This window comes from Platichthys flesus, chromosome 14 (assembly GCF_949316205.1).
Source record: "Platichthys flesus chromosome 14, fPlaFle2.1, whole genome shotgun sequence".
In the NCBI taxonomy this organism is placed as follows: Eukaryota; Metazoa; Chordata; class Actinopteri; order Pleuronectiformes; family Pleuronectidae; genus Platichthys; species Platichthys flesus.
Window position 1 is genome coordinate 18,604,197 of NC_084958.1, and position 25,750 is coordinate 18,629,946.

A 25,750-nucleotide genomic window follows, 5' to 3' on the forward strand; every position below is an offset into this window, starting at 1 on the left:
GGAGCCAATTTAAATTTTTTGTATTTTCTAGTCTTAAGAATAAAGGCGATAGACAACAGTTACTGATGTTTTTCTGTACAAATAGATGCACAACAAGATGGAGAATACAGGTTTATATCATCTATATAATCACTGTTTGACAGTCTTTCAAAATTTGTCATCATTTGTGAAACTTTATCAGAAAGTTAAATGGCTCTGTAACAGAATCATTTCACAGGACTTATCTACTTATTTTTTTTATCTAAAAAGTCAAAGCCCAAATGTTTGTGATTGTCTTGTTCTGGGTTCAGCTGCACTGCCTCTTACAGCTGGATCAATATGGACACATTTTCAAAACTGTTTGGTGTCAAATCTGAAAATGAAGTCATTTCATCCACTGTACATTTCTGAAGACGACACCAGAATCAATGATTTCCTGCGCATCCACACACAATCTACTTAGACCACTAGTGTCCCATATTAACTGAGGTATGTTTAAGATAAGATTAAGGCAAAAATAAAACCCGACTGGAACATTTAAGACTGGCTTGTAGGCTGCAGGGTCAAAGGTCAAGGCACTGCTGTGTTGGAGGTACTGCAACGGTCCTGGGTCCGTGATTTAGGTTTCCTTGTTTTCTTTGTCCTCTAGTGGAATAAAAAAACATTCAGTGAATATTTGAATATATATTTAAAAACCACTTGAAATGTTCAAAAAAGAAAAGCCACTCGAACCTTTCACTGGTGGAGCAGGTAGTCGCCTCCTCAGTTGTCTGGTTGAGTCAAGGGTAACCGGCTGTGAGGATTCATGCAGAATGTGTTTGACATAAGGTTCGGACAGTAACGATGTTCACTCTTCTGATAAATGATCAACATTAACAGGTATTTTACCATAACTGGAATGGATCTGGCCTTAGTAAAGCGTGACTGTGTGTCCACGTTGAGGCCGGCGCTCTTCAACGCAGCGATTCTCGTGGAGATGTCGCCGATCTGCAGCAGCAGGGACACAAACAGCTTATGCAGTGCATGTTTGTACCAGCAGGGGGCAGGACAGCTTTGAGTGAACAACACGCATCCTCATCCGACTGATGTTGTGGCCATTACAGAACTTTTAAACTAATCAACCGTCTGTTATAATCGTAGACTGTGTTTAAAGATGAAGGTAGACTCCAGAGTGCTGTAGGGCCTGAAACCTGCATTATCTCTAATGACCAGAAGAGGGCGTCTCCACTGGTTGCAAAAAGATCTGCTTCTATAGAAGTCTATGAAACATGTGAATTTACTTTTCACTTGATTTAGAACATCAGTGGACATTTTAGTTAATAGTTTCTACCTGTAGTTTCAAGTTTTCTTCAATACAACATGATATTAATCGTGTAAACAATGCTCAAATAAAAAAAAAAATAGACGAGAGAACTGTATTTATTGGGGAGGTGGATACTGTGTGATTCACAGCTAGCACCACCCAATGGGTGCATTTAACAGGTGTAGGTGGACCTGTAGTGTCCTCAAACTCTCAGTCAGGTCAACCCCCCGAATTCCCAAGTTTTGTTACTTCTTTTAAAAAAAAACAAAGATGGCGACGGTCACGATGCCGAACTTGAGGCTTCAAAACCACATCTCACAAACCAACAGGTGAAACTCCTTGAGGTATTCAAGATGAGCGGTAGAAAGAATTTAGGATCTGTGAATAGTCCCCTTACATCTCTGACCATTGGTGCAGTTTCCACCCACCTGTAGTTCCGACTGTTGGACCTTGGCAGCAGCTGACGCCACCTGCTCCTCCAGGAAGGAAAGCTCCATGTCGGAGGTGGAGCTGCGGATTCCCCTGGCACACTCCTCCAGGTCACTTAGCTCCGCCTCCAGACCGAACACTGAACCAGCCGCCACATACACCTGCAGCACGCACCACAACAACACAGGCTTTACTTCACATCCAGGTATTGGAAGCCGACGCTTCCAGGCCGAGAGCTCCTAAACAAACGCTGAATGATAAGTCAAACTTACGTTCTCCTCCAGTCTGGAGAACTGTTGGTCCAGCTTCTTGGCGTCGGTGTTCGGGGGCAGGGAGGTGGAGGAGGGTCGGGCTTCGTCTCCTCCCTCGACTCCCTGCAGCAGCTCCTCAGTGGCGTTCAGCACCTTCAGCACCTGAGTGGTGAGGCGGCACAGTGACGCCGCTGAATACCTCTGCAACACAAACACACACACACACACACACACACACACACACACACACACACACACACAACCACACACACACACGCACACACACGCATGTTCTTAAAACAGACTCTTTGTAAAACCTGATGTTTTGCAGTGTGATAAAACAGTACAATTTGAAATCGTGGCTTTAGTTTTATTCTTTAAAGTGTTTTTTGATGCTTGATGAAACTTGAGTTGCACATCTACTACTTTGTTACAGTGTAAACAGGATGTGGACTCCTCAATATAAAGTATTGAAAAATCAAATAACTCCAGATATCCAGAGGTCAGTGTTGAATTTGGCCAATTTGGACGTGAAATACATTCAATATCAATTACTGCAGATCACTTTTACAGTTTCTGAAAGAAAACCTGCAACCAGCGTCACCACAGGCCGAGCAAACAGACTGTGAGAGTTTGAAACACAAACAGTGAAATTATTATTTTGTGGAGGAGGATTCTCTTTATATCCCCAGTGGATAAGTGGATGTTATTTAACACATTAATAGAAGAGCATCAAACTTTGGTAAAAAAAGTTTGAATGAGAAGAATTTGTGAGGAGAAGAGTGCAAAACAAGTTGAGCCGAATATTAATTATCAAAATAATTGTGTCTACTCCAGCTTCCTACAGCAAAACAGGTTTGTTCTCACCTGCTCCAGCAGAGTTGACATTAACTGTATAGTGTCGTAAAGCTCGGCGTCACTACCCTGCACGGCACAGAGAAAAGACAGAGAAGAAGAAACAGCACAGACATGGAGGCGGTACAGTTAGCCGAGAGGTTAGTGAGGCTGTCAGTAGCAGAGCAGAGAATATTTGAGTGGTGTCGGTTGCTCCGACAGAGACGAGGTGTTATTGTTAAGTGTGTGTATGAAGGGGAAACAGATCAGCGGTGCTTACACGTTGAATCTCCTCTGGTGACAGAAAACCCTCCTGAAGAGAAGAGCTGTCTTCATCCCTCTTTTCCTGACTTTCCTCCGGTTTCTCATCCTTCTCTTTACTTTCACACTCTGCAGCAGCTTCCTCCATCATTTTCCACGCCATCGCTATTTTTCCACCTCCTTCCTCTTCTTCCTCTTCATCCTCTTCTTTTTTTCCACGCGTCTGTTGGGCCTCGTTTGTCTCGAGGTCCAAACTTATTCCTTCTCGTGGATCTGCATCTTTTTCTTCCTTTTCGTTTTTCTCAGTTGCATTTTCTACTTTCTCCACACTTCCTGTCTCCTCTGAATCGTATCGACCTTGTGCGTCAGCGACCGTTTCTGTGACAAAACTCTCCTCCTTTATTTTAATGCTTCCATCTCCCTCTGTGGCCTGCGGCTCTTTATTTACTCCCCCGTTCTCTGAAGTTGTTCCCGCCTGCATGTCCTCTAAAGTCATCATCAACATGCTGCTGATGATTCTGTCAAACTCGGCGTCGTCCTCCTCACTGTTCGCTGAGGCTTCCCAGCTCTCCTGAGCCTCTTCGCTTTCTTTTAACGTCTCGTCTTTGCTGTTGTCTGGTGTCCATGCCTCTGGCTGATTGTCTCTTTCCACTCGTGTCTCATTTGAGTCGATCATCTCTTCTGTTTTCTCAGCTTCAACCACTGATTTCCTCTCGTCTCCCTCTCGTGTCTCTTTTGCGGTTTCAGCCTCGTCCTCACGTACATGCGTCTCTGCGGCTGTTGTCTCATCCTCAACCCTCTCTCTTTTCTCGATCTGGCTCGTTTCAGGATTTTCTCTCTGTCTCTCATCGTCCAAAACATCCTCATCTGTTGCTTTCTCATCCTCACTGTTCGTTTCCTCACTTTCATCCCTCAAATCAAACATTTTCACATCCAGATCTTCGAATGATTCTCTCCTGTTGTCCTCTGCTCCTCCCCAAACCTCCTCCGTCTCAGAGCTGCTCTCCATCTCTCCTTCCTTTACCTCCTGCTCTCTCTCCCCCTCGTCCTGTTCGACTCTATCCAGCTCGTCCTCGGTGGATGAAAACTGCGAGGCGCTGACGAGACTGGCCAGATCTCGAAGCTGAGCGGCCTGAACTGCCTTTTCAGCCTGTAACTTCCACAGCGTCTCCTCGTCCATCCCTTGCTCCCCGTCTCCGCCCGCTCGGTCCAGCTCCTCCTCTGTGGACGAACACTGGACGGCCTGGACTTGGTTTGCTAATCTGCACACTTTCACAGCCAGCTCCTCGTGGCTCCCACTCTCCTCCTCTGTCTTCCTCTCGTCGAAGCCAAGTCTGTCCAGCTCGTCTTCTGTGGAGGAGAACTGCGTCGCTCTCACTTCTCTCTCCAGTCGACAGAGTTTGAAAGTGAGTCCCGCCGTCTTCTCCTCCTCTTCCTCGTTATTGTCACCATCCCATTCTTCCTCACTTGGGCCGACTCTGTCCAACTCATCATCGGTAGAGGAAAAGTAAGTGAGTCTGGACTGTGCCACGAGTCTGTACAATCTGTGCTTCATCTCTTCGTCATCTACTTCATAATCTCTCTCATCCTCCGCCCTCTCATTCTCCATTCTTCCTTCATCCAAGTCGACTTCCATCTTCCACCTCTCCTCCTCATCATCTCCATCCTCACTTCCTTGCCTCCTTTCCTCTCTCAGTCCATCATCATCAGAGATTCTGTCGTCCTCGAGCACCTTCTCTCGATTGGAAGCTGCTGAAACTCGGCCAGCACGCTGTTGTAATTCTAAGTCCAGCTCCTCGTCCGTCTGATTCGCTGCATGTCCAGTGGGGTCGCTCTCGAGGTCAAAGGGTTCAGGGGTCGTGGCTTCACAGGTCAACGTGTCAGACGTCAGGGCATCAGAATTAGGGTGGGACTCATTGTCTCTCTTGTTTAAATCCTGAGGATACGAGAAGACAGAGTTAAATGTACCTCTGTGGTGAATTAAGCACATTAAACATGTTTACTAGTAAACCAATCGTCAACTATTATATCTCATTCAGAAGTTCTGTTATTACTCTTTCCTTCATGGGAAACTGTTTTACAGAGCTGGTTATGTTGCAGCTCGAGTTCACAATGCTGCTGAATTTGATCAAGTTCATAGTCATTTTTTTTCTACAAATTCCAACTTTACCAAGGATACAGGTGTTTTTACAGTTAGTTCATAGGGAATTTAGGAATTATTATATCATTTCGTTTTGATCAAATAGTCGTTTGATCAATTAAATATTTTTTTTAAATGGGAAAAATGTTTGTGAAAAGTTTTGAAAGTCCCAAAAGCTACTACACTTGTCGATCTAATCCAAGACATTGTATTTAAAATCAAATTCATTGAGTAACTAATTAATCAATCAACTCATGAATCAGCCTGACTTTACCTTCATGAGCCTCAACAGGAAATTGAACACGTTACAATACCTAAGGCTACTTGACCTTATATCACTGTTCATCATTAGATGATCTTCTGCTGTTAGTATTTGTCTCCAATCTCACATCTCATCAGTTTGTAACTTGATATGAGATACTTCTTACCGACACTGAAGAAGAAGCAGCTACTTTTTTACTCTTCCTTTTCCTCCGCGATCTCCTGGCTTTCCCCCCCTCAGGCTCAGCAGCCACACCACTCCTCTCCTCCTCTTCCTCCGTCGCTCCTTCTACGTTGAAGTTCACATCAATGATACTCGTCCTTCGTAATGCTGAAGGTCGCCTGATCTCCGCTGGCACCTTCCTCTTAAACAGAGCGACCAAAGGGTTATGAGGTTTTCTGTTCCCATCAGAGTCTGAATTCAGAGCGTCTCTGCTGCCTCTGCGGCTCGTCAGCGGGGACGCCACACTGCCCTGAGCGTCCTGCAGGTTCAGGTTGCAGTCCGTCATCTTCCTGTGGATCTGCTGGAGGGCAGCGCCCCAGGAGCTGTCGGGCTCAGGCTTGTCCTCGTCGTCAGAGTCCATGCCTTCGTAGGCGGACACCACCCCGGACTCCCTCTCCAAGGCACTGTAGACCTGGCTCTTCCTTTGGGTCAGCAGGGTGGGGCGAGACAGCTGGGTGCTCTGCAGGGCGATCCAGTTCCCGTCTGGGCTCTTCAGGACTGAGGACACACCTTTGCGTGCAAGAACAGATATCATGCAGATGGGCAGAGGAAGAGGACATATGTCAAATACAAAAATAAACAAAAATCATAGAGCAGCAAAACAGAGAGGGGGTAATTATTAGCTGACAGACTTGAACCTGTGTCACACCTCTTTTCTTTTTAATTGTTATCCCCTTTTTAAATCTTTACTGAATCTATACAACATTAAAACTATAATCTAGAACAAAAATCTGGAACAACTATTATTTTGGAAGCAATCTTCAACATCAGCAAACAAAAAAATTTAAATTCTGAGATTTCAGCTCAAACTTGAAATAGGGTTTCTGTGGGTTTGATAATTCTGGGCGTGTCTCCGCTCTCTGAGGTCACAGCTAAAGTTACAGAGGTCAAGGTAAAGAGCGTACCGGCGTTGTCGAGGAGGTCCACACTCTTCCAGGCAGAGATGGTCGAGCCGCTGCCTTCTTTCTTCAGTGTTTGCAGAGATTCTTGTATCAGCCCTGGAGCATCGGTGGACAACAGGGAGAAGGCAGAGTGTGACCTCTGAGGAGAGAGAGAGGACACATTTAAAAGGGTCTTAAAAGATGATAATAAAAATCTCACCCGTGTGTTTAACAGTTAAACCAGCAGAGGTCAGCATTTATCACCACACCCACACACCATTGGCACATTTTGGTCACACTTTTTCAAAGGGGCTGTTTGATGGTTAAGAGGATTCGGGTCGGGCATTTAGTTGTGATACTTATTGTTGAGGGGGCTGAGGAATACATTATGGCAGCGAGTGTCCTCACTAGTACAAGAATTTGTGTGGGTCCATCAATGACCCTGCAGGTGTGTGTGTGTGTGTGTGTGTGTGTGTGTGTGTGTATGTGTGTTACCCAGAGGCCTGGTTGGTGTGTGAGCGAGCAGGAGGCTTCATCACAGGTTGACTGATGATGATGATGATGATGATGATGAGGATGATGAGGGTCGGTGGTTTGTCCGAGGGGCCAGTCCTGGTCGTACTCTGTCCTCATCTCAGCCAAAGTCTTCTTCTTGTTAATGATCTTCAAAATACAGACATGTTATTAATACTTCATGCAACTCTGATACCAGATCAGAACACACAATATACAGTATATATTTTTCATCCAATGCATATTAATGGTTTGTTGTTCTGGTTGCAGGAGGAATATGTTTGCAGCAGAACAGCTGTGAAAGCTTCACCCGCTGACTGACATTGGACTGTTGCGTAACCGATTCCCACACAGTGAATCAGCCTAATTACAAACTATAAAACATGTGTCTCTGCAAAGTGACTCTGCAGCAGCTCACACACGCAACATTGAAACCTGTTGTTTGTTTTTCTTCTTACTTTTTGCACAATAGTTTTAGCCAGTTCGTCTATGAGCTCTCCTCTGTGCTCCCGCAGATAGTGGGCCTCATCCTGCTTCTCCTGGTAAACAAACAAACAAAAACACACACACATAAGAAAGCTTTTAAGCACCACACACACACACACACACACACACACTATAAGCTGATTACTTATCTAAGTATACACTCTGAATATACATATTTGATGTACTCTGTTGAAAAGCTTTGGGGTACTTTAACAGATTAATAAATCTCTTTGAACGTACACTAGTAGTTCTCAGTGTCCGCTGCTACACTTCAGATTTATTTCACAGTTTGAGTTTCTGGTGTCATAAAGTGATTAAGGAATTTATTAAAGTTGTGGATGCTCATTGAAAACATTATGAGATATGAGCCAATGACCGTAGATTAACTGATATTAATGTACATGTTTAATGAAGGGTGAAGTGTTGGAAAGCTGAAATATTACAGTCAAACAATGACTAGATTATTGGACGATGGGGACAAGGGCCATAGACAAGGATGTTTAAAAGACAAACTCTTCTTCTACATGAAAGAGATTTTTAAAACTTAAAATGTATTGTCTCTCGGCCATTTTTTACTTTTCTAGTTTTTTTGCCTCTCTTGTTTTACTGCGTCTCTCTGGTCCATTTGTGTCTCTGCAGTTGTAGTTCAGACTTTCTTTGCAGTTATTTTGCATCTCTGTCATCCTGTTGTGTCACTTGGTTGTTCAGGCTCATTTATGTTACATGTGTCAATGGCAACTACAATCATTTTGGTCCTTACAGTCATTCCACTGTGTGTCTCTTTGTAGACAAAAGGTTTGTGCACTTGTGACATAGAACCACATGTACCGAAAGATCACTACTTTGTGTTAAGTATTATCGGCCTATGAATTATGTAATTTTATTCTATATTCTATATTACGTTATGTATCATATTGTCGTATTAAAGTGTCATATGGACTGGAGGATAATCCTTATGGTCCCTCTAATCTGACTCAAAGGGCTAAACCAAGGTCAGATTAAGAGGAAACTTGATGAAAAAAGAATGTAAGGGAAATTTATATATTACAGATGAATAAATATTACAGACTGAAACATTAACATGACAGTACTTAGTACAAAATCCGCACTGGTGCAATGCTGTTTATAGAAAAAGAACTTCTAAGATCTGTGTTTGTGAAAGACAGTGTGTACTGCAATTTACCAGAAAATGTCTATTTATAATAACACTATTGATAAGACATGAGTAACATCAATAACCTGACTGGCAGTGTCGTACTCCGCCTCGGAAATGGCCTCGTCTATGGCTTCCTCTGCCACCCGCAAGGCCACAGTGAGCGTCTCCGCCATGCTGTGCTCTGCAGACAGAGATATACCAGAGTCACAGTTTGGTCAAAACGTCAGTCACTCAGTGTAATAGCATTGAGCAGGAGGGAGGGAGTCAATCCCTTTCTGTTGCATTTTGTTTTCAGCATTGCATTACTGATGTGTCCCAGCCTCAGCCATGTTTCTGAGCCACAGCCTGAGGCGAGACCATCGGGCTGCAGCAGCTTTTCATTCATGTTTGCAGTCACTCATGCTGTTGGTGCAGTGAACTGAAATGTGAGAACTCAGTGGGACATCAGACCAACACATGTATTTTAATGCGCCAAAGCAATCAAACTATTCCTTCTCCACTGTGTTATGGGCTTTGAGGTACAAGGACGGTGTCAGCACAGTCGGGGATGAATATCTGAGCTTATGGCTTTCTGAGTGGATTGATCATTTAACCTTGAAGTGGATAACAGGGCCTCAGAAGGTCAGTTGTGATCAATTTATTTTGGAAATGAAATTCAGTGCTCACTGCAGGAAGTTGGATTAACAGTCAGGCAACTGCCCTGAGTCCCTGATGGTGCCAGGTTCACTGTGAGGTAAATAGTGTGAGCTAATTCAATCAACTGAGTTAATGGAAACTGACAAGGATAGAGTTTTAAAGTGTCGCCAACATTTTAATCTAATTATCACTTCCATCTTGAGGTGCTGCCTTGTCTTGGGGGTCCGTTGCAAAATCTAGTCTCCATAGAATATTTTTGGGAAATGTGTGTATTAGACTCTTAGGCCTTTATATCTGCCCATTTGATATGAGGATGGTTGAAGCAGCTGAGGATAAACAATGTTTTTTACGAATAAATCTAATATGTCTGTACCTTCACTTTGTCTGTAGAAGGTCGAGTCGCTCCCACAGACGCTGCCCTCATTGCAGACGCTCTCCTCGTAGGCGCTGCCCTCTGTACACACACACACACACAAACACACACATGGACATGGATATAAAAATACATAACATCAAAGTGATTATTTAAAGACTAAGTAAAGACAATTTAAAAATTCACTGGTTGATCATATCCACATTGTAAACATAAATAATTCTGAAACCTATTGAGCCTATAGCATCAGTCTTTTAATATGAAGTTTGACATTTTAAAGTTCAGTAAACCTGTCATTATGTCCCTAGTGCCCCCCCTCTAATTCTGAACCTTGAGTCCTTGTCACGTTATGTAAATATTCATGCAACAATGCAGCCATTGGAGGTTATGTAAGTGCATTAGCCTGGACTCGTGTGTGGCATTACCAGGCAACCTGATCTGCACCGCAGGCGCTGGTTGAGAAGTAGAGACCACAGGGTCACTTCCAATCATTTTACTAAACTGCAGATTATTTTTAAAAGGCAGAGAGCACTCAGCTCGGATTCTTGGAGACTTAAAACTATGGGCAGGGCACAAGTTCACTGGTGTGAGACGTCCTGTAAATCAACACTAACTCAGGATATTTATTTGTATTTCAGAGGCTGAAGTTTGTTCCTGTGACCCTCTGGTGACTGTGCTGCAGAGACTCAGGACACATTTAGCCTCGGAACAGGGAATAGAGACTTTCACAGCAGATTAAGGCCACAGTTTCCCTGAAGGCACTGTGTGAACATGATGAACTGACAGTAACATACATGAGTATATGTGTCACTACAGTGATCAGTATTCCCATTGATGTACAGTGAATGACAGCAGGTTAACTCACAGTAGTTAAACTCATTCGCAATCCCGTCAAATCAGTTTTAACCAAAGATTATTAAAAAACATTGACATGTGGGTTGTTAATTGGACGATTAAACTAGTATTAAACCTTTGATTTTCAAGTCAAAAAATTAAAAAGTGTTGTTTTGTTTTGTTAAGTGTAAATTGATGCTTTCCTATATCTTTTAAATCCGTTTGAGATGCGAAAAGGAGTTCATGTTTTCATCCGTCCATCCATTAGCAGGATTTTGCTAAATTCTCAGGATGGATTATAATGAAACGTGGTGGAAGGGTCCAGAAATAACCTATAAAATGTTTGGTTCAGATCTAAACCAGGGGGGCGGACATGGATCTTAATGTTAAAAAAGAAGCATAATTAGATGATTTACTCAAAATTTTAAATGAGTGTGTGCGGATTGGTGCACATCCAAGTAAAAACCTGCATCTTGTCAATCTAAATGTGGTTTCAAAATGCCTGTTTGTTGAAAACGATGACGTTTTGACTTATGACGAATAAGAAGATCCGGTTTTTACTACGTTCCTTCTCTCACCCACTCCCTCCGCTCCCCGGGGTCACTTTGCTCTTTTTGCGTTACTTTTTACAGGAGGATATCTGTAAGCGCTGTTGAGTCACCGGGCTGTGGTGGAAAATGCTCCACTGCCAAATAAAGCTCACACACTATGACGCCTATACCCCACAGCTCTCAGTTCCCAAATGTCAGCTCCATTATTTCTGGTGCTTTTCATGCAGCGTCCCATTTGTCTCATGCAAGGCAACATTAGTATGAGTCAGACTATGCTGATGGGATTTGGCAGCTGAATTCATACGGCTGAAGCAGTGCGGGTCTGTCATGAACAAATTAAAATGCATGATATGTTGTGTGCCAAGTGTAAAATGCAAAAAAGAGCTTCCTGAATCCGAATGAGACGCAGAGCGGCGTCCTGATGCCGGCCCACGTCAGACTTCCTCCCACCAGGGTCACAGCGCTGCATCACCTGCAGCCAGCGACCTCCACAAAACACCATCCTCTAAAACCCCTCTTCTGTTCAATCACAGCTAGAAGCTTTGAACCCATGACCTGGAGATTAACTCCTCCTCCTCGTGTTCTGTGTGAATGGAGAAGCACATGCTGCTCAGTCATAGGAGAGCAAATACATCTTCCTTACCCTGTTTGTGCCACAAGATTCACATTAAGCTGTGGAGCTGTGTAAAGAAATATGCCACTGACCCAGTGGAGAGGGAATAAGACTGAGCATGAGACAGCTCTCTTCTTAATAAGGAGTTTACATTCGATGTGGTCGAATGTAGGAAACCAGATCAGTTCAATTGTAAACCTCGTAGGGAAAAACCCCTGAAAAGAAATATTATATTAATGATTGGTGAAACTGAGAAAAGTTTATGATTTGCTCTTTTGTCAGCAAGTGGCTCTCAGGTCCCTCGATCCCATTGTCACATTTAAAAATGTTTTGTGCAGCATCACAAAATCAAAAGTTATTAAGTTTAGTCTCATGGAAACACAAGTTAACTCAATGAATATTTATATCTAATAAACTAGAAACATTAAATTGTTGTGATTTTTGCTTTAACAATTAGTTAACTTATTATTTGATTAGTGAACTAGTTTATATACTTTCATATTCTTTCTTTGATTATCAGTGAATCAACTATTTGATCAAGAAACTAAACATTTCAGCTCCATTCAAGTTATAATAAAACTTCAAGTTATAACAAAACGTGTTTTTATAACAGCATCTGTGCAGTTTATACGAAAGCTTTTATAAACTGAGACCCAGCAGGTCGGATCCCTTGTCTCTCTTCTGAGTGATGATACAGAGGAAGCACACAAACAGTTTGGAGTCTGGCAGCGGTCACACTAATCTGCTGAAGTTATGTGAGATGAAAGCCAAGCAAGAGATTAATCCTGGTTCATCCTGATGTCCAGTTCTCCACTGGTTTGACATGTGAAACGTCAGAACCTCCAACAAATTAAAATTAAAATCAGGTGGACACAGTTTCACACACGAGAGTAATGTCTCCGTACAGAGATTAGAGTGTTAATTCTAAATTCTAACTGAGCCTTTAACTGAAATAACACATTTCCTGACAACACATAATGGACAGATAGATGTTGCTTCTCTCTGAGGTTTCTATGTTCTTCTCTAGACACAAATAAAAAGGGATTGATTGATGGATTACCAGTCAGCTCTGAGAGCGCACTGTGCTGAGCCAAGTGCTTCCTGTAGAGAGTCTTCAGCACTTTGGCGCTGCCAAATCTCTTGAAGCGCCTCTTCACATCAGTGTAGAACCATTCCAGTGACTGAGTCTTCAACAGCCTGAGAAAGACACAAAAAACTGACATTTAAGTTTTTTATTTTTGTGTCTTATCATAAACATTTGGAAATACAGCTATTAACCTTCATATCAACTGTGCAGAAAAAGGTATATTAGCAAGTTCCAGTCACATCAGTAAGTCACAATAAAGAGTAGAACAGACAGAGGTTCATAGTGAAAAAGAGTAAAAGGAAAGAGATAGACATCATCAGAAGTACAATTAAAAGTTTGTAAACAGAAGAGGTGACAAATCTCTCCACTGCATTGATTTTAAATATATAAAAACAGGCTTTGCATCTTACACTGTGATTAATCAGACAAATCCACCACATTTTTTAGTTTTAAGGAGACAAGAAGCCTCTAGCAACACACAGAGATACAGAAGATAATCTGTGACCCATCACAGGTAAAGGCAGCACGCTTTCAAAAATGTATTTTGGTCCAGATTTGTATTCTCTTCTGCCAACTGCACCTTTACAAAGTGGATGTTGTGTACAGTTTGTCTCACAGGCCGGATTAGCCCATCCACTCCACCCTGCAGCTTCACTGGAGCTGCAGGGTGAAGCCTGTTACCCGGAGACTCAGGTAGCCTGAGGAGCGGCTCCGAGAAACGTGTGAGACCTTGTTAATCTGTTTGCGTGTGTGTGAGTGTTTGTGCATAAACTCGAACCACCTTGAAGTCAGAGGTTAAACAGCAGAACAGGAGTTTGAGAGTTTGGTCATTCACATTAATGATAGAGTTGGAAAATGCAGTTTGGCAGCGTTTCTGTTTTTGCTGTTTTACCAAATGACAAGTGCAACTAGAATTAAGCCATTTGATTTGCATATAGAAATTGTCAATCAAATGGAAGTACCACCCACTTACAGTTGTTAGGCCATCAACACAAACTAGAACTGTGTGCAAGCGTATCAGAGGAAGATGTAATTAACAACACAAAGAGTGAAAAGGCTCTTTCATTGGTTAGTTCGATTATCCTTAATCTAGAACATTGTCACGTATTATTAATTATTAAAACACAGTCACCGTTGGAGTGGACTTTGATTCCAGTCTAAACTTCCTATGATACAATTAAAATTACCGTTTTTCACTCCTCACCTTCATGTGTCCTGTTTGAGACGCAAATGAACTTGGATTGAATTGAATGTCGAGGAGTGGCAGCTGAGGGACGCAGCAGAGGAACTGGTGTCAGCATGTTTAATGAGTTACCATCTGCTCACTGTGTCACTGAGCTCCATGTGACAGGGTGTGGGTGGGAGCGGGTGCAGTCGGTGTGTTGACAAGGGGCTGGGGGGGGGGGATGAAAGTGACACAGAAAGTCTCCCAAGTGTCAAAGTGTCACTCGTCTCCGAAAACTTCTGTAGTCGGCAGGATGGTGCTCCCCCCCCATAGGCCAACTCATTACGATGATGGGTTAGATAAAGTAAGAAGAGAATTTTGAGTTTAGTGCAGAGATTTCGATGCAGGATTGTTTTTAAGTGCTAAATCATTACTTTTAGCTCATTTGTGTGAGATCTGTAGACACCCTGGTCTGCAGGAACGTCCATCATCAGACAAGAACGCTGAAATATGGAATGAATCCACAAAACCCCAGATAACGGTCGATAGTCTACAACATCTAATACTAACATTCCCTGTCTCTGCTCTGTGATTAATGGTTTAAATATGAAGCTTTGCGCTCCGATATGTTGTAGAGCAGTTATAGTCTCTGTGACTAACGTCCCTTCCAGCTCCTCGCCTCCAGCAGAGATGAGCAGGTCTGGTGAGCTCACTTCTTTTGGAACAAATACCCTCGAGGAACTTCTGCTCTTCAGCCCAAATCAAAGCTGACACAAGTGATGTCACTCGAGGCAATTTATCAGACTTCAGCTCAGCCTGGAACAACAACCTCTGCACAGCTGCTTAACATAGGAAGACAGTGTTTTGTGCAATTGATGAAAATAAATGTTCGGACTTTCAGGAAAAAAAAACTATATTTAAACTTGGATGCCATGTATTGAAAACATGGCATCCAATGCAGGACCTATATATAAGTCAAAACATGGACCTCAGCTGCATTCATGCATTACTGTGTATTAATAGCTGAACTATTAAGCAGCGCGTATATAGCACATATTAACTTACTTCCCCACTCATACAAATATCACGAAAGGTTTTGTAAAGAAAACTAGAACATATTCTAAATTCAACTATCCCTGAAATACAGTGAAATGAACTTGCATTCAAAACTTCCAGCTCTTTATAGAAGAAATGGAGACTCCAGCCCCACAAACAGGTGAGTCCTGTTCCCTCTGGTGCGTTGTCAGGATGCGTAAAAACATTCCAGCCAGTGGTCGACTTCATGTTTTGCGAATTATGATCTAAATCCATCTCTCCAGCAGCAGCAGCAGCAGCAGCAGAGTAAGACCTTAATAACCTTTGACGTCAGCGTCAGACTCTCATCCTGAACTCCTTGCAGGAGGCACATGCACACACATACTTAGTAACTGCAGCACCAGCACCACTGCTGACCTTACCTGCTCTTCTGGCAGGCGGAGCAGAGCCAGGCTTTGTCCTGCTTGACGTAGACCCTGCAGGCCTTGCAGACGTTGTAGCGGCAGTCGCGGCACTGGCGTTTGGGGTTGAGCAGGAAGGTGAAGGGCAAGCAGCAGCGGATGCAGCAGCGCTGGTTGAAGCAACTCTGCCGTGACAGCAGGAGGCAGCGACTGCCCTCCTCCTCCAGCTCCTGCTTCAGTTCACTGTGGGGAGGAGAGGGAGGGAGGGAGGGAGGGATGAGAGCGAGGGAGAGAGGATGGTTAGAGGGAGAACATACTGGAACTAGGAATGTGTCTGTGTAAGAGAGAGAGAGACTTATGATGAATCTAGTCAAATAATGCATATTAAGTCAGAATGTGTGTGTGTGTGTGTGTGTGTGTGTGTGTGTGTGTGTGTGTGTGTGTGTGTGTGTGTGAGTGTGTGTGTGTGTGTGCGTGTGTGTGTGTGTGTGTGTGCGTGTGTGTGTGTGTGTGCGTGTGTAGAATGAGATTGAGAAGCAGTTCATCTCTGTTGAGGGTTTATTGTGTCAAATAGAATGACTATCACAATGACAATCACACACACAGACACATACACACACGCATATACACACCTAAATCCTCTGCCTCCCTTTAATAAAGATGATTCATAAATTAAAGTGGTTTCAAAACATTTCATCATTTAATCATTTTCTAAATGATTAAAAAAAAGAGCGACACAGTATCTACCTCTAATGTTCCATTTTAATTCCAAGAAAGAAAAAAATCATCCAACAACGTCTGAATATTTAATCAGCACATTTCATCTTTCCATATTCATAATAACTGTTGTCTGCCGAGCCCTTGTAAAGGTTAAAGGAGGCGGCGGAGCTGAATACTTCATCAGTGAGTTCCCTTGACGGCAGCAGGAGCTTATCTGTCTGTACGGCTCCGGGTGCTCAAGGAAAATAAACAGTATTGTTTGAGAAAGCAACCTCACAATTAAGTTCTTAGCTTTAGAGGTTTGGAGCTTTTATGTCATTTAACATGTACTTGGGAGTTTGCCAAGTGGTGTGTATGGAAATGGAAAATGAAATGTAGATGCCATAATAGTTTTTACACCTTTTTTATTTACTTAAAACTTGCAACATCTGATTTTCTCACCACTTTAGGTAAAACGAAAGAAAGCTGAGAACAAAACTAACATTTTAATTGATATGATGAGAAAACCGTTGTCTAATTATACAGGAAACCATTATAGAGCGACAATTAACTCCACCACCTGTTGAGAGAAGTATCTGTCTTCTGAGCTTATAAATGCACCGCTGTGTTTAACTGCTAGTTGCTAACTTTATGATATTAAAATATTTTTAGGGCATTTCCCTTCTGACAACAGCCAGCTTTATAAAAACATGCAGAGAACCGGGTTTTTAATATATTTTACAGCTCCATAGTTGTGAGTCCTTAAGACAGTTCCATGCTGGAGGAAAGGAAATCTCTCTTCCTTTAAAATATCTCATTCAGTTTGTTTTTTAAAGTTAAGTTAAAGTTAAAGTTAAAGTTAAAGTTAAAGTTAAAGTTAAAGTTAAAGTTAAAGTAGCTTTATTGTCAATTTCTTAACATGTTCAGAACATACAAGGAATCGATACAACGTTTCCCACTCTCCCACAGTGAGACATACAAAGTGCACAGGCACAACAGAAGACACAAGACATTTCCTAATACTAGGTAAACATACAGAATTTTTAGTACAGCAGCATAAGGTTCTCTAAAAGTGTAATACTATGTTTAATACTCCTGAGGAGCACTGATCCACACACAGCAGCACATGAATAGTTAATCACTCAATATTATAAAACATGTGCAGACACACACGGCGAAAGCAAAGGGATAGTAAATCCCTGTAGGAAAACAAGATTGATAAATGGGTGAATGATTGAGGCAGAGAACAAGAAAAACATCCATTATTTTGGGCTGCACCGGCATCAGCCACGACTGAATCATTTATGGGTGAATGTTGCTGGAGACTGATGGAGTCTGACATCATGAGGAGAGAGGCAGGGACACACACACTCTGAGCCTCCAGGTCGGTTTCAGTTCAGGTTTAAATGAATCAAGTTCAAAATGTAAAGGAAAGAAAATGTGGAGCTTTTGTGTAGATTGTGTATACACGTTGTGTGTTTGTTTGTGTTGTGGTGGCGGACGATCCCTTGACCTGAGAGGAACCCAGTAAACGTGGTGAAGATGCAGATTAAGCGGCGGATCCATTTTTAGTTTTAAATTGCTACTTGAAGAGTAATAATAAATGTTTCACTTTGTCCAAAAGATTTCCATAATGATCCCAGCACTATTATACACCCCATACAACTTTGAAATTCTCTTATAAAAGCCACATGTCCTTGAACATTAACGCAGGCGACTCAAACAGCCCTAACCTCCAGGGCACATTTTTCTGACCGTCTGACAGAGAGAGACGGCTGCTCTCTCACCGCAGCAGCACACTCCATTACTCCGACTCAATGGACGGTATAAATAACACTGAAACATTTCACACACACACACACACACACAAATACAAGATAGTGAAGTAACATGCAGAGTTACACAATGAACAACAACCACAATGGTGACAGAGCAAACACGAGCAGTAGCAGCAGCAGCAGCAACAGTCATTTTTCTTTCATCTCAAAGCGTGTGAGGACACATGAAACTGTCCAGGTTCAGCAGCTCTGTCCTCACTCTCCCTCGTCTAAAGGAGCTTTCTAGCTTCGGGCGGAAACACAGAATAAACAGGTTTCTAGCTGCGTCAGACGCAATAATCCTCACAAAAAGTCTGGCTCTTGGTGATAAGCCTCTGTGACATCTGCTAATGTGTACTCACATTATTTATTTTGTGGTGTAGATGGGGCTCAGTTCTATTTCTGTTTAGGATGATACAATCCGGTTGTTTATTATGAGAAATGTGAAATACTCCAGCGGTTCTTCTCTTCAGCAGCGTGAGACTGTGGGCAGCCAACAACCCGCCTCGTTTGTAGGCTTAACCAGAAAGTTAACAACAACAACAAAAAAGTAAGTATCTTGGGCTAAAGTCACATTCGGTGTAGTAGTAGTAGTAACAGTAGTGGCAAAATGTATTTTATGCCACATTTTATTTGGCTTTTGAATCAATTAAAACTTGAATAACACACAGTCCAGCACATTCCTCCATCAAGGCCAAACAGTCTCTTCAAATTAAATCAAGCTGCACCAAATGTCTCATACACTGTCTCAAGATTACTGATATATATAATCAAGATTATATATATCAGTAATCAAGATTATATATTTAGATTAGTTGAGCCTGGCTGTTTGAATAACCTGAATAATCTGTTAAAATATACTGTTTGCTGCAGGGTTTTAAAGCCTTTTCACTGCTCGATCCAAACAGAAATCCTGCTAATCTCATCCTGAGTTATTTTCCTTTGTCGAGAGTGAGACTGAAGTGGAAGAACAAGGCAGGACCAACTTTGAATGGCATGATATAAGTTTTGATTTCATGGGGTGTAAAAGACAGGGAAACAGAAACAGGGGAGCCCATCTTGTGCAAAAGCAAAATTCACACACTCGTCTGTATTCCTTCGCTGACTACATCTGTAGACTCTGATTGCTTTCCTACATGTACGCTCCCGTCTATCAGTCACCACTGTTTGTCATTCTGTGAGGCTGCTGAGTTCCATCTCAGGGGGAGGCGCTGCAGAAAGCGAGAAGCGAGATTCATAAAGTCGGAGCCCACTTAACAACTCGAGGGAGCACAGCCTGCGTGACACCAGGGATTTACCTGATAGATGTGATAGAAAACCGTACGTGTCCCTAAAGTGTCTGTATACCTCTGCTTAAAAAGACACACGGTGTGAATGTGTTCCATCCACAGCTTTTAGTAATTGTAGCTGTTGAGGAAAACATTATCATAGAAAAATAGATCCAAGCTCTTAGGAATTATCTTCTTGGCTACTTCCTGAACCGAAACAGGTTGGAAGCATCAGAGAAATGTCAGCGTGTGTCACCTCATACCTCGTAAACAGATTAGCTGTTCATAAGCACCTTACTTGTTGAAATGAGAGAAAATGGCAACACTCGCCACTTAATCCCTCTCGGTCGTATCACAGGAAAAACCTTGTGGTTGTGCAATGATTCTGGTAGAATAACTTCAGTCATGGTTTCATTGCTGTCTGTCAGCTGAGGGTTAGGGATCTTAAGTTGTTTTAAAGGTCTCTCCATCAAGATGCACACACCGTCATCAACTAAATGTGTTATGAAATGGGTGTACACTAACTCTTGCATGTTGTGTGAGGCTGCAGGATTTTAGCCCTCTACTCAGAGGCGTTGCAACAGGTTAGGCAACTGAGAGGCGAACCCTGAGAACTGCAAGTCCCCAAAAACAATGCAGGACCCCCCAGGTCCCTTTTTCCAAGGGGCCCCCAAAGTATCTTGAAACTCCCCTGAAAATACAGCTGATCAAGGCTATAACCACATGATTCAGGATTTTTTATATGAGGGAAATAAACGGACCAGACAGAAGTACTGGCTGATAATCACTTACTGCAGATACACTCAGGTGGTAGTTTATTACGTACAACAAACTAATAAACTAACAACTGAGTGAACTGCAATAAACAATCAGCCTGGTCATTATACTGGCCTCTCATTAGTAGAACTGATGGGATTTGGAATTTTTAATTGTCCACTAGAGTTCACCATTTTTTAACAGTAAAGCATTTGGTCTGTATCTGTCTGAAGAAACACAAAGAGCATTGTGAAAATACCATTATATTATTCTTCCACACTTTCTTTTGACTTTTTTTTACATTGGCCTTCTACAAGATCGACCTAAACACTTCACAGAGTGAGGTCAGGAACTTACTGAGAAACCCAACAGTTCCCGCACAGGCAGCTAAATGACTCCATTATGAAATTAAACTGGTGTCTGTGTTCATGATCTACTGCTTGAAATGCAGAACACAGACAGGCATACTTATATTATATTATATTATATTATATTATATTATCATAATGAAAAACTCAAGGGATGAACCTGCTCTGTCAAGACTGGTATAAATAAAGTTCCCAGAGTTGTGCCGTGGCTCAAAATGCAGACAATGGAGCTGACGACAGATTTCCACATTAAAGCCCGGTGCATTAGAAGCTGCAGGAAATTACAGCAGATTATTTGATCTTGAATATTTGACCTTAAAACAGCCACTTATCATTTGACTGGATGGTCTGATCGATGAAAGCAGTGGGGGAGGATTAACGTTGAAGGAGCGCCGGGAGGAAATGAGCTAACTGTGTTATTCTTAATGTCTGAAAACAAATCCTTTCCGTCTATTATTGAACCCACGTCATTAGCGTCTCCCTCTTGTATTTCTGTTCATGTGTATTATGTTTGGGCTCCAAAGGCATGATTGGTTCTGAGGAAGCTGTTGTGAGTACAACAGGAAAGGGCCGTTCCCTTCCTGCCCAGTGTTTAGAGGACAGTCCTCAAAGGGTTACATTGTAAGGATCATTAAGAGTGAGTGTAAAAAAGCCAGCCAGTTCATATGGGTCTCAACCCTGTGACACGTTCGCCACGGTGGTCTGAACCCACCTGAGTCGCTTCTCCTCCTTCTTGCGTAACGTCATGTCCCTCTGCACCACCTGCAGCACATGCTCCGCCTCGTTGTCCGTCAGACCCGACAAATCCAACTTCCGACCCATTGCAGGCAAACGTCTGGCTGTCACTCAGGCCCTGTGACCAATCAGTGAGCTCGCTGTTGTCATCTGATGAGCAGAAAATTATACAGAACTAAGATTATTGTGACAAATATTCACATAGTATTATTTGTAATACCTATACTTGGCGTGATTAATTCCTTTTATGCTTCTTGATATTTAAGTCCCACCACATTTGAGAGAAAAATATCTTTACTCCATTAAATTACATTTTTCCAGCAGATATAATTACTATTTTCAGATTAGGACATTTAAAAATATGATCAGGTTATATAATACAACATAACATGAAATATTAAGGACGTAAGTATTACTGTGCAGGAGTATTCCGTTTCTGGACATAGTTTAATTAATACTTTAACCTCTTAAAGCATCTAATGATGTGATATATGACACAGTGCAGTAACAGGATAATCGCATAAGGTTTGTATAGACTGATGCCTGTAGGTGCCTGATGTGCTCTGATGAAGCATTTTTGAGACAGAAATAAAATACAACACAAATTAACTTACATTAAAAAACAAATAGTATCATTACATAAAACATGAAAAGTTCACAGGCGTGCCACTGCTGTGTTCCTCTCTATGGAAGTTTGGGTTAGGGTATCTTGTTGACTGAATTTACGACATGCAGGACACATGCGTCAGCCCTGACTCCACCGTGCAGCTCAGATTCAAAACCCAGTCCTGAACTGTGTGAGCTCTGCAAACTCAAGCCCCTTACACAAGTAGAGCAGGGGAATTAACAGCCGGCAGGATTTGGGATTTCTGTAACAGCATTCCTGAGCAGGAACTCAGTCTTTCTCTGCAGGACTCAAAGTTGAATCCAACTTTAAAAAAAACAAACATGTGAAAAGAAAGTTTATCAGTGTTAATCGATGTGGTGCTGGAAACAGAGTGAGAATATGGATCAGAGGTTTTAAAAGTGCAATAAGTTTTTTTGCATCAGTTGTTTTAAGTAATTTTACTGGGAAGTTAAATAAAGATCAAACTCTATCATGGCGAGAACAAAAATCTGAAAAAGACCGTTATTATACACACAAACACACACACACACACACACACACACACACAAACAAACACACACACACATATGCATCCATCCATTCATTTGGGATAACCTAACCCTGACCATGACCAACTTCACGCAGAACCTTAACCCGGCTTTGGTTATAGACTGAGTTAACACTGGAAAAGTTCCTGAAGAGGCAAAAATAACGAGCACACGCACACACACATGCACGATATGCAAAATCACACCAGACTGCAGAAGCCTCCATCTGAGTATTTTCTTTTAAAGTAGTTTTATATAAGATTGTAGTTAAACTCACTGATCTCTGCCTCCGTTGCTCCTGCGGGTTTAAACCATGATCTCCGCTGCACCTTCACCGAGGAGGAGAAACACGTTAAATCCTTGTGTAGATTGTAAGCGACTCACTGCCCAATAACCCAGATACGATGTCAGGATCCTCTCCAGCAGAATGTGTGTGTGTGTGTGTGGGGGGGGGGGGGGGGGTCAGCAGCAGCTTATCATCCTTAGAGAAAACCACGATGAAGCTGGTTCCTGATTAACTTCACTGTTTCTCCGCTGGACACATCCCAGAGCCGTGAGGTCCGTGGATTCTGAAAACACGGTCACCAGCCGCATTGATGCGTGTCTATTTCATGTCTTACGGTAAATGTCAGGGCCTCAGACAAACGTTTAAAGCTTATTTCTACACAAGAAATGTGCAAGTATCATGAAATGGAATATAAAGAATGTGTTTTTTATGCAATTTGAAGGCCACAAGTGGCTCATATTAGATATAAATTAAAAAAACATTCATATTTACTAAATATATTTCATTTCATTGTTCTACGTGGTGACTTTCACTGTCTGCATGTCAAGTTTCAGAAGATTTCACCCTAGAATATAAAAACTTAAATGAGCAAGTTTTGAGCGCAAATGAAAAAGTAGCCAACTTTGCCTTTTATCTTCTGAAACTCGACATGCAGAGAGCGGAGGTCACCATGAACGAGAGAGTGGTGAAATATCTGTGTCACCTTTCAAGGATTTGACCAAAAATAATATTTAATGACAAGTCTACATCCCGGTTTCGCAACTGTTGCTCAATAGCTCTTCAGTGTCAGTGAGTCATTGAGTTATCAGTTTGTGGTCTTTGTTTGTGTCTCTTGTTGCCGTTCTTTGTCATTTTTAGTGTTGTGTGACTGGCCGTCAGTTTTTCCTTCAGTAGATGAAAAGAAGCTATCAGGCTCTTTCCTTTCTATCACGACAGATACTAACACTCTGCACATATAACACCAAACGCTAAATGCCACAATATACTCAATACCAATATGCAATCATTGCATGTAAGACTTATGAAGTAATCCATCCATGATATTAATCGAACTGGGAGCTGCTCAGTTCAAAACTGGAAACCCTTCACACATGAAATATATTCTTTCATTTTATCTATTTTAATATAGGGATGAATGAAATACACAGAGGATTGCACATAATTATCTGATGCAATGAATCACAGAATTTGCAGCATTTATTCATTTCCAATGTTCATCAATGGAACCAGATCTATTTCCTATTTATTATTACATTTGCATTTAAAGCATTTAAAGCAACACAATTTTTTTTTTAAATCAATTACTGGATACAATGAGTCACTCATTAAATGCCCTGCTTAATTTGATGTGTTAAATGTCATCAATTCTAAGTCAAGTTGCATTTCCGTGCTTTAGATATTTTTAATTTAACATATTTTTTGCGTAATATGATTGTGAAACTTTAGATTAATAAATTGTGTAATCTTGCTGATGAAACAATGTTGTGTTATTGCGTTGCTGGTTCCTCCTTGTTCACATTGAAGTCGTTGTTGGGCAGTGACTATAAAGAGTGTGTGTGATTCCCAGCTGCATCAGACGCTTCAGTTTATCAGTCATGGACAAAAAGTTACTGCTGGCCGTGTTGTGTCTGCAGGTTTTCCTGCTCCTCACGACCTTCACTTCCACTGATGCAGCTGATCTGGAGACAGCTGATCTCAGACAGCCGCCTCCTCCTCAGGTAAGATGCACACAACTCTTCAAAAGCCAAGCAATCCTACATGTTTGTTCACCCCTCAAGAAATTAAAATTACATGCAAAAAATGTGGCTCAGTTAAAGGAAATGACTTTCTGTGAATAGTAATGCTCTTTTACTTTCCGCTTACTGTTAAAGAGAAGAACGGGAAGATATCGAAGGGAAAATGAAAACAAGGAAATAAAGAAACCTGGAGGATGTCTTCGCTTTCCTGGAGCATGTGGCATTGCGCCAGGGGTAAACTTGTTTTATATTGTTTTTTTTCCATCTCTTGTTTTTTTGTGTAATATATTTAGAAACTACCATTTGATGAGAAGATTATAATAACTGATGCAGTGGTTTGTTGTTTGATAAATAATCGTTCATATCTTTCTCTCCTGCTGTTCAGGGTAACCTTCCTTGGAAGAATACTGAAACGACCCTAGGTCCTGAAGAGAGAGCTCAGTGATCAGTGTGATGGAAACCAGTAGTACCACTGGCACTGTCCATCAAACAAGCTTTGCAGTAATTGCCCTGATATGACATCTATAATACCAATCGTCTGTCTCACAGAACCGATACTTTTCTTTTCTGTTAATGCAAAATAAAACAACTTTGATCAGATATTGCCATGTGTGGTTTTCTGTTTGACACACACTCATTTGAGGTTAAATAATTTCTGCTTCTTCTAAAAATTATTTTCTAAATGGAGAATTTGAAAAATTCAAACTCACTTTAAAAAAGTTAAACATTAACCAACAGAGGGAGGTGTCCTATAGGAAACTAAACTATATCCTAAATTCCACACTATACAAATGTAAATGAAACGTATGGAACTTCTTTCTATTCCTGACTGACTTGTTTCCAAATCAATAATTAGACAGTTTTATATCATCTAATTAAAACTTAACATTTTAGTCTTCAGAGATACAGCTGCTGCTGTAGTTCATGAAAATAATCTCATTATTTGTTTCGAAATGTGTGTGTGTGTGTGTGTGTGTGTGCGTGTGTGTTTGTGTGTGCGTGTGTGTGTGTGTGTGGGTTTGTGTGTGTGTGTGTGTGTGTGTGTGTGTGTGTGTGTGTGTGTGTGTGTGTGTATGTTTGTCAGCAGCAGCTTATCATCCTGAGAGAAAACCATGATGAAGCTGGTTCCTGATTAACTTCACTGTTTCTCCGCTGGACACATCCCAGAACCATGAGGTCCGTGGTTTGTTAAAACACGGTCACCAAACGCACTTTGAAATTTGATGTGCGTCTACTTCATGTCTTACGGTACATATCATGGCCGGAGACAAACGTTTAAAGCTTAATGACGTTTATTATGGACGATTAATTGAATTTCCACAAGAGAAATTAACAAGTATCATGAAATGGAATATCATGGATATGTTATTGAAGGCCATAAGTGGCTCATATTAGATATAATAAAAAAAAAACATTCATATTTTCCAAATATTTTTCAGGTCATTGTTCTTCGTGGTGACTTTCACTGTCTGCATGTCAAGTTTCAGAAGATTTTACACTAGAATTAGAAAACAAAAT

General features: G+C 41.6%; 1 protein-coding gene across 1 annotated transcript; it reads right to left on the bottom strand.

Annotated features, from left to right (window-relative positions):
* Positions 1–242: 242 nt before the first annotated feature.
* Positions 243–22,571, bottom strand: LOC133968381 (rab effector MyRIP-like). The gene is made up of 17 exons (XM_062404379.1): positions 22,488–22,571; positions 21,033–21,205; positions 15,434–15,655; positions 12,785–12,921; positions 9,727–9,807; positions 8,801–8,898; positions 7,534–7,614; positions 7,058–7,225; positions 6,587–6,722; positions 5,626–6,191; positions 3,077–4,993; positions 2,830–2,886; positions 1,984–2,163; positions 1,711–1,872; positions 868–966; positions 712–772; positions 243–624 (listed from the first exon to the last, which is right to left on the bottom strand). The coding sequence occupies exons 2-17, from the start codon at positions 21,140–21,142 to the stop codon at positions 599–601; spliced, it is 4,101 nt and encodes a 1,366-aa protein (XP_062260363.1). The 5' UTR covers positions 21,143–21,205; positions 22,488–22,571; the 3' UTR covers positions 243–598.
* Positions 22,572–25,750: the final 3,179 nt, after the last annotated feature.